The sequence below is a fragment of the Periplaneta americana genome, chromosome 3 (assembly GCF_040183065.1).
Source record: "Periplaneta americana isolate PAMFEO1 chromosome 3, P.americana_PAMFEO1_priV1, whole genome shotgun sequence".
NCBI lineage: Eukaryota > Metazoa > Arthropoda > Insecta > Blattodea > Blattidae > Periplaneta > Periplaneta americana.
In genome coordinates this window covers 64,322,363-64,335,503 of record NC_091119.1, presented here as the reverse complement: position 1 = coordinate 64,335,503, position 13,141 = coordinate 64,322,363, and the positions used below count along the sequence as shown (strand labels likewise).

The window sequence follows — 13,141 nt, the reverse complement described above, 5'->3', positions numbered from 1 at the left end:
ACAAATTGAAACATGTACAATTTAGTTTATGCACAATGCTAAGAGAAGTAATAAAGTAGCAGAAAATAAAAAGTTTTGAAATAAATACAGTATAACAACAATTAAAGTAATGAGTAAATTTTGGTTTGACGTGTTCTTAAACAAATTATAATCTCACTTAGAATATTTGTTCGGGATAAGGAATTAGAAGGATGGGTACGAATCAAATTTACATAGGCACTAGCCCATCAAAGTCTCCTTTAATTCTAACATTAATGATACCTGCCAACATACACCTACGAGGTGTACATATTAAAAATGAGCATTAAGTAAGATAAGACATGTCGAGAAGACTTAAAAACTTTTTTGTCAAGTGCTTAGCACTAAAAGTGTACTAACAAACACTGTGTGCAAACTACACAGGCACAGAAGTACCCCATGCAAGGTCAATAGAACTGGAGCTGGTGGATGTGTGGCGCAGCTGCCCCGTGTCACGCCATCAGATTGCACAAGAATGGATGCCCTTCGCAGAGGTCATAAGCAAATGATTAAAACTCAGCTGGGCGCTGGGTACAAACCAGTTTGATCGGAGCCCCACATCCTGCTGTTTGGTGAGTGTTGTTTGATGTGATTGTGCAGCAATGCTTAGGACGATGTGGCTGCTGCTGCTGCTGCTGGCCGCGGCAGTGCTGGGCAGTCCTGCTGGCAAGGTCCTGCACGCGAAGGGCTCGCAGCATCATGACGACAAGCACGCATCGGGGCGCTCCATGACGCGACGGAGTGTCGACATGACGGATGCCAAGGTCCACATTGACGACTCACGTCTGCCAAGGGATGTGGTCCCAACCGGCTATCACTTGGAGCTGCATCCCTTCCCATCAGAGGGACACTTCAAGGGCCGTGTGCGCATCAACGTGACGTGTCGTGAACCCACAAACACCATCACACTGCACGCGCACGAGCAACTGCACATCGCGCACTCTGAGGTCACTGTAAAGCACCTCAATGCACGTGCTGACTATCCGTTCAACCACAAAGGGTATGGGTAAATATCACAGTAGTAGTGGAGGCGTCCATCTTATGATATATATTTTGCTTAGCAACCCAAAATAATAATTAATTTAACCAGACTTCACACCTACCACTTCACTTTGTATTCACATTCCATTTTTTAAAAGTTTCACTGCATCACATAACATGTACTGTTAGCACTTCCAATTATGACAGCTAGCCCAAAATCTGCTATCGTACTTGTGAAATGCATAGGATGCCATCACCGTCACGTGAATTATGCTTTACTCTTTCTGAAGTTTTAATTTATTATGTGAGATAGACATTAATTCTTTTTTTCTCATCATTTTATTTTATATCATGGAGCAGTTTGTGTTCGAAATGGTGTCTCGTGCTGATTCACGGGAATCAGCACTCATGTGTAATGCACATTTATTTTTAAATAATTCTCGTCATTGAGCGTAACTGCAAGTGTAGAGCGTGTATGATTTCCACAAGTACACCAACGTGTGTACTCTCACATACGTGTGTTATGATAAGTGCTCCTAAAATAGGTAAGACAGATGGATACATAATATAGCGTTGTAAAATTGTGGTATTATCTCACAGAGGCATAGATAGCAGGAATATTTACCTCATGTCAAACAATCTTAAGAAATGGTACAAGACAAAAATATTCCTAAACATATAAACTTCGAACTTTCCATGTTGAAGAAATAATGCATAAAGAAATATGCACATCTTCATCTATTTCGATCCCATCTGAGAAAAAAAAGTATTATGTACGGATATTTTGTGTTCACAAATAGTGGAGCTCTCTAATCATATTGTCAGCATGACGCAAGGTTCACAATGACAAACCAGAGTGACATGCTCTGTATATGATTAAAGTTGCCAAATTAATCTGTCGAAGTGAAATAAAATTCTTCGAGAGCTGTTAAAAATAATATATACCCATAAAAAATTAAATGTTACTTTAAATTAAAGTTTCACTACGATCTTCGATCACTCTTCTCAACTCCAGCCCAGAGTCTGACTCAGCACTATGCCAACGTTGTCAATTTTAATAACAAAAGGGCTTATTAATTTAAGATGGCTGTGGTTTCATACATTATTTTTCTATATGACAGCATTATAAAACAATTAATGAAGAAATAACATCAAATTTGTAAAGATGGGTACCGGTATTTGATATAATGGTCTATGTAGAGAAGGGTTGCTATGGCAACAATGAGATATTTAATATTATAGCATGGCAAATCATTTCATAAAAATAACTTTTATGGCACAAGTTATGTCGTCATAATAGAAATCATGATGCTTCAGTTGGTGTGGTAATATTTTATTAATCATTCATTAATTCATAGTGTTCTATCCAAGACCAGGTCTTTCACTGCAAACCCAGCTTTCTCCAATCTTTCCTATTTTCTGCCTTCCTCCTTGTCTCCATATATCTTAACTTCCTGAGTCCTGAGAGTATAGTCTACGTACTACACCATACTTCATGCACGATTGTGATATAAGATGCATGTGTAGAGACCCGAAGTATAATATACCTTTATTTGTGCCCTAACTGTATTTTTAACATTTTTCCTCATGTCAGTGACATTTTTTTAAGTACCGATACCGTATAGAATTATATTGAACTTTAAAAATGAAACAAAAAATATCTCAGGACTCATCTATCATCTGATATCTTCTTCTGTCCCGAACTCTTCTCCCATTCACCATTCCTTCTAGTGCATCCTTCAATAAGTAAGTAGTTTCTTCTCAGCCAGTGACCCAGCCAATTCCTTTTTCTCTTCCTGATCAGTTTCAGCAGTATTTTTTCTTCACCCATTCTTTCTAACACAGCTTTATTTTTTATTCTGTCTGTCCATTTCACATGCCCCATTTTCTCAATATCCACATTTCAAATGTCACAATAATGTTGCATATTATAAGCACAAGTATCACTAACGATAAAGACTGTTTATAATGCTGGAGTACAAAAAAATATAAATAATTGATTAAATGACGATCTTACTCGTGTTAATTATGTAAGCATGTGCGGTTTACAGCTGTTTCGGTGCTACCTGACACCATCCTCAGAGCCTACTAGATCTCGGCACTATCTCAACTTCGCTGCCTGTTGTGTGGGTGCGTTCGTGTAAGCCGCACATGCTTATTTATATTCAAGTGTTGAAAGTAGTGTACGAAAGATTCAACATGGAAAAAAAAATTTACATTGATACATATTTGTAATGTTAACGTATAAACCACAGGAAAAATGCTATACAAAAAATAAGTTCCATTCTTATTGTTTAGTTACTTCTACTTGACAAAAATGAGTCTACTTTCCCTTCCCTGTGTGGATACAGTGAAAGCAAAACTACAAATCTGTTACAAATTTTGAGGATAACAGTGCTGAAACGTGTATTTATTTGTGCGACAAAGTATAATCATGGGGAAAAAAATGGCCGGCTTACAGAAGTCTTCATGGCAGCTACGCAGTACAGCTGTACCGATGTTGCAGCATGCTATCTTTATGATTCTTCTTATTGTTTTCCCTACCATGCCTTTAGAACGAACCTAACTCGGTGATAGTCTTGGGAATGCAAAAAATATTAAAAGTGAGAAGGAAGAATTCGTAAACAGTATCAGTCTTAATGTAGGTAAACATTCCATTCAACAAGCTTGACGACCCTAATATGCGGTCTTGGATGAACAAATACATTGAAGGTAAGGAAATTTATAGTTATATGTGGTGGTAGACAGCAGCGAACTTCTGCTCGGGCAAACTAGGCAGCTGCCAAAGGCCTTAACCTTGGAGGGGCTTCGGCCAAGGAAACATAATAATAATAGTTATGTTTTTTTGGTACCACTAAAACTTCACATATATGTAGCCTATAGGGGACGAAATGGTATACATTGAGGACACAGGACATGAAAAGTAATGTCAATTTTTTCGAACGAAATAGAAAGTAACTGACCAAAGTTAATTTTTTGACAATTCAAGTGGCAACACTGTGATTGTGTTCTTTGTTTTTGTTTGTTTCGGATCACACTTGAATTTATTCTATAACATTTTCTAGTGTATAGTATCTTAGAATTTATAAAACAGTTATATTACCGGTTGTTCTGTATGGTTGTGAAACTTGGACTCTCACTCTGAGAGAGGAACATAGGTTAAGGGTGTTTGAGAATAAGGTGCTTAGGAAAATATTTGGGGCTAAAAGGGATGAAGTTACAGGAGAATGGAGAAAGTTATACAACGCAGAACTGCACTCATTGTATTCTTCACCTGACATAATTAGGAACATTAAATCTAGACGTTTGAGATGGGCAGGGCATGTAGCACGTATGGTCGAATGCAGAAATGCATATAGAGTGTTAGTTGGTAGACCGGAGGGAAAAAGACCTTTGGGGAGGCCGAGACGTAGATGGGAGGATAATATTAAAATGGATATGAGGGAGGTGGGATATGATGATAAAGACTGAATTAATCTTGCACAGAATAGGGACCGATGGCGGGTTTATGTGAGGGTGGCAATGAACCTTTGGGTTCCTTAAAAGCCATTTGTAAGTAAGTAAGTAAGTAAGTAAGTATAGATCTTAAGATTTTATAGAATAATCCTGTAAGACAGAATATTCCGGAAATGATTACCGGTAGTGAATGTTAATACAGCAGTACAGGAACATTCTCGAAGGTTCTATCTAGATATTTTGATATTGTATATGTGTGTACAGAGTTCTCGCAAGTCCTAGAAAACTCTGGAAACTACCAAAAAGCGGGCCCCGACTCTGTTAACTGCCTAGAGGCCTGGTACTCTTATGTCCGGCCTGGTGGTAGAAGTAAAAAACTTAGATTATTTATTTGTGAAAATGCTGTATCTGGAACCCCTATTATTAATGTTACTATCAGTTTCCAAATCCTCAAATTAAAATTGTATAACTATAAAGAAATAAATAGCTCTCCCTCTTTTGAAAATACTAAGTAATTGAATTTTTTAAATTCTAGATGCATCTTGCTTCTCGAATATAAATTTATTTTATGGTTCTGTACTGAAGAGGCAGAAACTTATACAGAATAGTTTATTCTACCTATTGGTATATTTACACAATTATCTAGATTGTAATAAACTGCAGTAAATACAACGATAATAATAATTTTCACTCTACACATAATATAATTGCTATTTAATTGTCAGTATTTTTTGCCACTACATTTTTTTTGGTACCTCTTCACAAAAATTGCTATCTCTGTGGATGGTAAAGAGCACACACAGCACCATTTTCTGATATTAATGAGAAATAACGATTTCCCATCTTCTGAGCTTCGTCATCACCTTTGTTTAATTACATTGAAGGTACAGTACGTTTATTGAAGTAATTTTTCCAAACGAAAACCGTGTGTTTGGAACTATTTACTATTCTCCCTCTTCAGTCTAAACCTCTGATTAAAGAAGATTTGGATCTCCTAAATTCTGTAGAATCTAGTTTCTTATTAGCTGAAGACTATAACATCAAAAAAATTAAATGAAATTCTAGACTTACGGTACTATACTACGTGGAAAAAAATAAGAACACGCAAATCAGAACTATTATGTACTAGCTCCAATCACACCAACATACTATCCTTATAAGAGCAACACCAATCTGATATTCTACATGCTGCGCTTTACAGAGATAACGTCATACCACGAGGAATTTGTACAACAAATGATTTCAGTTCACTACATATGGTATCAAAAGTATGTTATTCCTGGAATGTTATACTGCTGTGAAGCACTAATCTCTTCAACGGACAAAACTCTAGGAAAACTTGAGAAAATACACAATCAGGCTCTAAGACTTATAATGGGTGCTGTAAAACAACTCTAGTGGATGCCATGTTGACCCTCACAGGCCTCAGACCGATATATAAATTGATAGAAGAGAGATCCATGCTCTTGTATGAAAAGCTAATCAGATTATCAGATGATCAATACTGGTACAAATACGAAAATAAGGAAAGAAACCTCAAAACACAACATGGATTTGTGCAAAAAGTACATAAGCTAAAAGAAAAATATTCAATCGTATCAAATGAACCTCAACCCATGATACAAGCCCAGAATCCAACTGAAATAGAATCCCATGACTGCTTCACAGACCTAAATCAATGTGTGTTTAAAAAAGAAACTGACACAATGACTCTAAAGCTTTTGACCTTGTAGACTATCAACAGCAAATACCCAGAACCTGAATGGCTCAGAATATACACAGATGGCTCACAAATACATGGTTAACCAAATGCAGAGCAGAAATATACAGCTACATCTTCGCTTTTTATAAACCCATCGGATCATTCAAAACAGCGTTTGATGGAGAAATCGAAGCCATTCGAACAGCATTAAACCAACTTCTACTGCATCTTGAAAAATGCTCCAAGACTGTCATCCTGAGTAATTCGAGATCCGCCATGGAATGAATTGGTGCAATTGAGCCGCTGTATCAGTGGAAATTCACAACTGTCGTAAGACACTGATTTTATAGCCTCAAATATTAACAAAGTCATAATAAATATTAAGATTTCACTCAAAAATTTCAAATTAGCTCAGAAGGAAGTTTTATTGCAATGGATTCCTGTCAAATTTCTGGCAATGAACAGGCAGATGCATTAGCGAAAAAAACTGCCATGCTCACTAGTTGCTTCAAATCAGTAACATCATACCACTTCTCTAAACTCTACATAAAGAAGCAAATGAAGGAACAATACCGGTACCATGAGTTTAGAATCAAACAACACAACCAAGCCCTGAAAGACTTCCTTACATAGCGATCTGACTGGCCAAGACAAGAAGCTGTTGCGAAGTTCCAGCTCCAAACTGGACACGATATTCTTGCCAAACACCTGTATCAGTTTGGGTTACTTCAAACGCCCACCTGCAAGCTCTGTAATCTGGATGAAGATATGGACAGGGACCACTAATGTGCTGTCCAGTTCTTTGCAGAACATCCAAGACCGGAAAATATTGGGAAGCCAGGACTAAGATAATGAATCAGATGGACAGTTGATGACTATTTGTTAATGTTCCATACTATTAGAGAAATAAATAAATAAATGATTTCAGTTCAGACCACGTCCCAATCTTAATTTCTCTCAGCCAACATGCCAATACAGGTACAGTGCTCAACCAAAAATGAAAAAAGAATTTACCATATACCAAACTGGCCTCTTTTCTGAAAGTACAGTAGAACCCCGATTATCCGAGCTCCAATTAACCGAGACGTCATATTATCCGAGTCAATTCTGTAAGTGTAAAACATTAAATTAATTTTTTAATGCAGTACATACTTCTTAAAAGTTTTGCCGTGAATACCATGCCTCTATGAAACAAAAAACTTTGAAGAACTTCTTTCAGAAAGTTTAAAGTGTTAAATGTTATACAAAGTGGCTCAGTTTTTGTTACAGTGCAGTACCTTCTTTAATTTTAATTTAATTTAATTGTAACAACAATATACGTAGAATACATATAATAAAGTACAGTAAAGGACTGTAAATTATTTACTGCAAAAATAAGTGTAAAAGTGTTTTCCTCTATTTTTATATATGAGAAGATATTTAATGATATTGTAACTTATGAGTGCATTTGTTAACAAAATATTAAATGTCCTTGTGGCTGTCTAGATTATCCGAGTTTTCAGTTATTCGAAGTGGCCTCAGTCCACATTACCTCGGATAAATGGGATTCTACTGTATCTCAATGAATCCGTTCCAAAAATTACAAATGAAAATGAATGAAATGCAGAAGCAGAGCTATTGATGAATACCTTTTTGGATGCTTTTAAAGTAACAACAAAGACTATTACTGTGGCAACAAGTTCTTCATTGTCATTAGATATAAAGGGAATTATTGCAGAATAGAAGAAAGCCAGGAAAAGATGCAGCTAACCAGGGGCATATTTTGCGGGCTACCGGGGCTACCGGCGGTAGCCCAAGGAAATTACAAAAGAAAAAGTTTATAATATAACATAATGTAATAATTTTGTAGGCTATTATTAGTTTTACCATAGTAATTAAAATTAAAGTAATTGTTAGATATATTTTGTGTAATAATAGGGTCAGCGGTAGCCCAAACCCTTTAACCAGTATACGCCACTGCAGCTAACTAGAAATATTGGACACAAACATGAAATCAACAAACACAAAAATCAAGTTCACAAGCCAGTCATGAATAATTTTCTTGACAAAAATAAATAAATTCATAATTATGCCTATAGTATAATCAGAAACTAGATTAAGACTTAGAAACAAGACTGACGAAGCCATTATTGGTAAAAATCTATAGAGTGAATAAATTATTATGACTACTGACTAGACAAGGACGTAGCAGATGCCTGCAGCCCAAACATTTGGAAAATTACTAGACGTTTAACTAAACCCGCAAACTCATCTACGGTCAAACCAATTAAAAGTGTAAATGTTTTTGTTTATACAGACAAGAAAAAGGCTGAAACAAGAGCAAAGCATTTAGAAAATCAGTTTTGCCCAGCTCAAGTTGATGAAAATTTTAACACACAATCAAATATGTATTGAAATGAATCTGTTTATACACAAAATTATTCAGGATATCACACACTCCATATTTTTTCCTAAAGTTAAATCTATTCTAAAGAAATTATCTTGTAACAAATCTCCAGGAAAGGCTGAAATTGTCTGGAATTGCTAATATTGTACTTCGAAGTCTGCCTAAAAAAAGCAATGGCACACATGATCAAATTATGTTTTTCAACTTGTTGGAAGTATGCAATAATTATCACAATTCTAAAAGCAAATAAAAATCCCCAACTTCCACAAAACAGGCGGCCTATCAGTCTACTACCTACAATAGTAAATTATTTGAAAGAATGATCCTAAATAGAATAAATGAACAGCAGCTGCATCTGATTCCTGATTATCAGATGGCATTCAGAAGCAGATGTTCCGCAACACATCAACTACTACGACTTACTGAAAAAATATCCATTGGATTCAGGAGCTTATACGCCAGCTATTTTTCTGGACTCAGTGTGAGTTGCTTTACAAGTTGCTTCATTGTAACCTACAGATGATTTGATCAAGCTCATTGCTTCATATCTCTCAGAACGAGTGTATCAAGTAAAGGAAGGAGCAGAAATTTCTTCAGTCCATCAGATGATCCACAAAGATCTGTCATAGGGTTTATTCTGTACAACTTGTATACTGCGAACCTGCCAACTTCCCAAGAAACAAGTAGTGTGCTTCACAAAAAAGTACGTTGAAAAGGATGCCATCTCTCCGCATCAGTAACACAATGCGAAAATATCAGCCTCATGTGAAGTACTTGGGAGTCACTTTGAACCAAAGACTGACTGACCTGGCATAAAGAAAAGGACAAAATAAAATGCAATGGGCAGAATAATTCAACTTTTTTTGTTGCTCAACACTGAAGAGAAAAGTACATCTTTACCGAACTCTTGTATTGCCTATCATCACATAAGCAACTCATGCATGGGCTTAAGTCAACAATTCAAACCCGAGGCCATTGCAAGTAGCGAAAAATAAGGCGTTACATCTAATTCATGGTTTGGACTGGTACACAAGAACTGTACAGATCCATGAAGACCTTGAAGTTCAATATCTACATTCTGAGGTACCAGTACAGAAATTATACTGAAATTTTACAGTCGCCTTTCAGATTCTCCAAACACTCTGGTGCAACAATTCGGTCAATATAGCTCCAGAAGTTATAAGTGATATAAAACGCCTAAATCTGTCATTCTGTCAATGAAGATTTCTAAGCATATTTTCACCATGTCTAAAATTATGTCCAGTTAATTTGCCTAATCTGTGTGGGGAACTAATTTGAATTATTATGTTTAATAAGGGTCAATATTAGAAGAATGTAAAAAAAAAGCACCACGCTTTCCACTTTGCTCATAGACTTACTAAGATCTTGCTTCCTACTCTCTTACCTCTTTCCAATCGCACTTATAAACTGATGGAAGAATAAAGGAATAAGAATAAACCTTTGTAATAATTGGCCAACTACCGATTTTTAAATTATATTAGATTAGATTAGATCTTTATTAACTGATAAAATTACAAGCATTCATGTCATCATCAGTACACAAGAAAATTGACATAACATACAATACAAATAAACTTAATTCTAAATAAGCTTCGCATGTAAAACTACAATTCCTTTAAATATACATTGAAAGTGAAAAACAGTAAGGATTATACAAGGTAATACATATTACAGTATAACTCGATACTAAATTACATGAAAAAAAAAAAACATTCTTAAATATATAAGCTCGAGCTTTAGTCTCCACTGTTCCATCCAGTCTTTTCTCTGTTTCATTTTCCTGTCTTGACTTCAACTCTAGGTTACTTGGAACATAAAAAAATCAAGGGCAGTATCAAGGAGAGAAAGTTAATTACTAAAATTTTTAATTTAGATATTCATTTGTGCAAAAGCATATGTGTTAATAAAATGTTCTTTACCTACCTCTTTTTTTAATTTTCCCCAGGGGCGTATTTTGCGGGCTACCAGCGGTAGCCCAAGGAAATTACAAAAGAAAAAGTTTATAATATAACATAATGTAATAATTTTGTATTATTAGTTTTAACATAGTAATTAAAATTAAAGTAATTGTTAGATATATTTTGTGTAATAATAGGGTCAGCGGTAGCCCAAATCCTTTAACCAGTATACGCCACTGATTTTTCCCAAGTTAAGTTCTTTGATATTTTGTGGAAGTTTATTATATATTATAAATTGCTGCCTTCATGTGATATGCTGTTAAGACTTCTGGAAAGCCTGTGATAATTCAAATGAATGGTTTGGAATGTTCTGGTGTTATCCTCATGATAGGTTAAATTTGTTTTAAAGGAATCTATGTTTTTATCAATAAAGCACACTATTTATAAAATATATTATACACAGGGTACAGGTAAGATGGTATACTTTCAGTCCGAATGGGAACTTGCCTAATGATTTTAAGTATTCTTTTCTCAATTTGAGGACTTGTGTCAATTTTGGTAAAGATCCCCAAGTAATAATGCCATATGATAATATTGAATGAACATATCCAAAGTAGACTGATATTAAAAGTTCCATGGTGATATCTTTGCAAGGACTCGAAAAGTGACTCAGCTTCAGTTAGATGTTGTATAGCCTATGCTTTCCCCATGTCAGACTGGAAACTACCCATGTACCTAAAAATTCAGTGAATTTACTTCCTTAATTAAGGTATTATTAAGTACTATGTGAATCTGGTCAGATAGCTATCGATTAAATTATATATAGGCAGTTTTATTTACGTTTAGTTTAAGCTTATTATTTCTAGCCACTGTTCTACTTTTGTTCATGTTGCATTAATTTTTATTTGCAAGTTCTCTTCCTTATTATCACTCAGTATTATGTTTATGTCATCTGCAAATAAGACAGTTTTTCCTTCAATTATATTTAACAGGAGGTACTTATGTATAGAAGGATTATGATTGGACCAAGAATTGAACCTTGAGGAACACCATGGGGTATAGTAACGGATTTTGATTTTACTGAGCCAATTTGTACAACCTGTTTCTTATTGTTTAAATGCGATACGAACCAGTTCCCTGCCAATCCCCATATGCCAAATTGATGTAACTTAATTGTTACTATTATGTCACTGCTTAAACAAAAGTTGTTTCTATTTTCAAATGACTTCGGTATAAAGTGTGATGGTACCTTGGCAACCATTCTTATGTAAGACTCTTGTTATACTAACTTTATTTTATTATTGTCTTAGTTACCAGTTTCCATAAAGCTATAAAGCTTACTTTAATTCTTCGTATTTTATGAACTACTAAAGTGGTGACACTGAAAAGGGACAAAATAATACATGGAATGAAGGATGATATAGATATGCTCCAACAAATGGATATTGAAGAGCTTGAAAGAAGAAATTACTCCGTAAATGCTCAGTGTTTCAGTGCTACGCAGTTTATATTTCCACATTTCAACATCAGAGTTTTGCTTTCTGTGACAGATAACATTACCTATATGATAAAGGCAGCATTTACACTCAAGGTACTATATCCAAAAACAGTGAAATCTAATATGTAACCTGAAGTAAATCGATTTATTTGAAGAAGGTGTGACTACACCCCAACTCTGGCTACTAGCAACAGACATCTATAATGAACACTGATCAAAATACCCCTCATTTTTCGTGAAAAACAAGAACTGAACAGACTATAGTGGACTTTACGTTGTCAGTAAACAGCTGGATTGATTGATTGATTGATCGATCGATCGATCGATCGATCGATCGATTGATTGATTGATTGATTGATTGATTGATTGATTGATTGATTGATTGAAGGTGTTCAAGTCCCCATCCAAGTGTCACGTTCTAAAACAGTGTTACCGGTAACAAATTGGAGAATGTGATTGGAAACTATCAATGACTATTGCAAATGTTTTCCTGACACTGCTCAAAGTACTAACTAAAGTCCCCATCAGAGAACAGTGTGGGATATTCGAATGGCGAAGGAATTAAAGCACAAAACTTCTGTGAATGAAGATTTGAGCTACATTTCAGGGAACTGGAATGTTAACAACAAATATTACAGAACTAGTGGCAAAAGATATGCAGCTGTGTGACTCTCTTGGACTAGTGGAAGAAATAGTGAATGAACTGAAAACATCGAGGGGGCCAGTAGGAAAAGCAGTAGAATATAAATGAAACATGTTGGATACAAAACACAGGGTTTCAAAGTTTGAAAACATCACAGAAATACTCTGTGGGAATGAATCATTCTCGCTGGAAAATATCGAAGACTACCGGCACTTGATACCAAATGATGTAAGGCCTAACCTGTTTAAAATATATCCCAACTATATATTGCGACGTGGAATGGTCATTTTCTGTCTATAAGACCCTGGTAGCAGACAATAGGCTGCAAATCTTGAGGAAAATTTTTATGAAATAGAAATTCCTTAACAGGAATATGAATGCAGAAATACCAGCTTTTTCATTTCTTATTCTTTCAGATATCGTGAAAGAAGTTACAGCAAACTTCGATTTTTAAAAAAAATTACAGTAAACTACTGAAATACTTGAATTACGAGTATTTTTAAAGCTTACAATATGTTTAATAAAAATGCATTTAGTT

At 35.3% G+C, this 13,141-nt stretch overlaps 1 protein-coding gene across 2 annotated transcripts in view; it reads left to right on the top strand.

The window, feature by feature from the left end:
* Positions 1-549: 549 nt before the first annotated feature.
* Positions 550-13,141, top strand: part of LOC138696101 (aminopeptidase N-like) — a 50,596-nt gene continuing 38,004 nt past the window's right edge. The window contains exon 1 of one of the 2 annotated variants that reach the window (XM_069820642.1): positions 550-1,018. In XM_069820642.1, the coding sequence (XP_069676743.1) occupies positions 621-1,018 (398 nt within the window). In that variant the 5' untranslated portion in view covers positions 550-620. Of the gene's footprint in view, positions 1,025-13,141 lie in introns of both variants that reach the window. The other variant, XM_069820641.1, reaches the window with a different exon arrangement.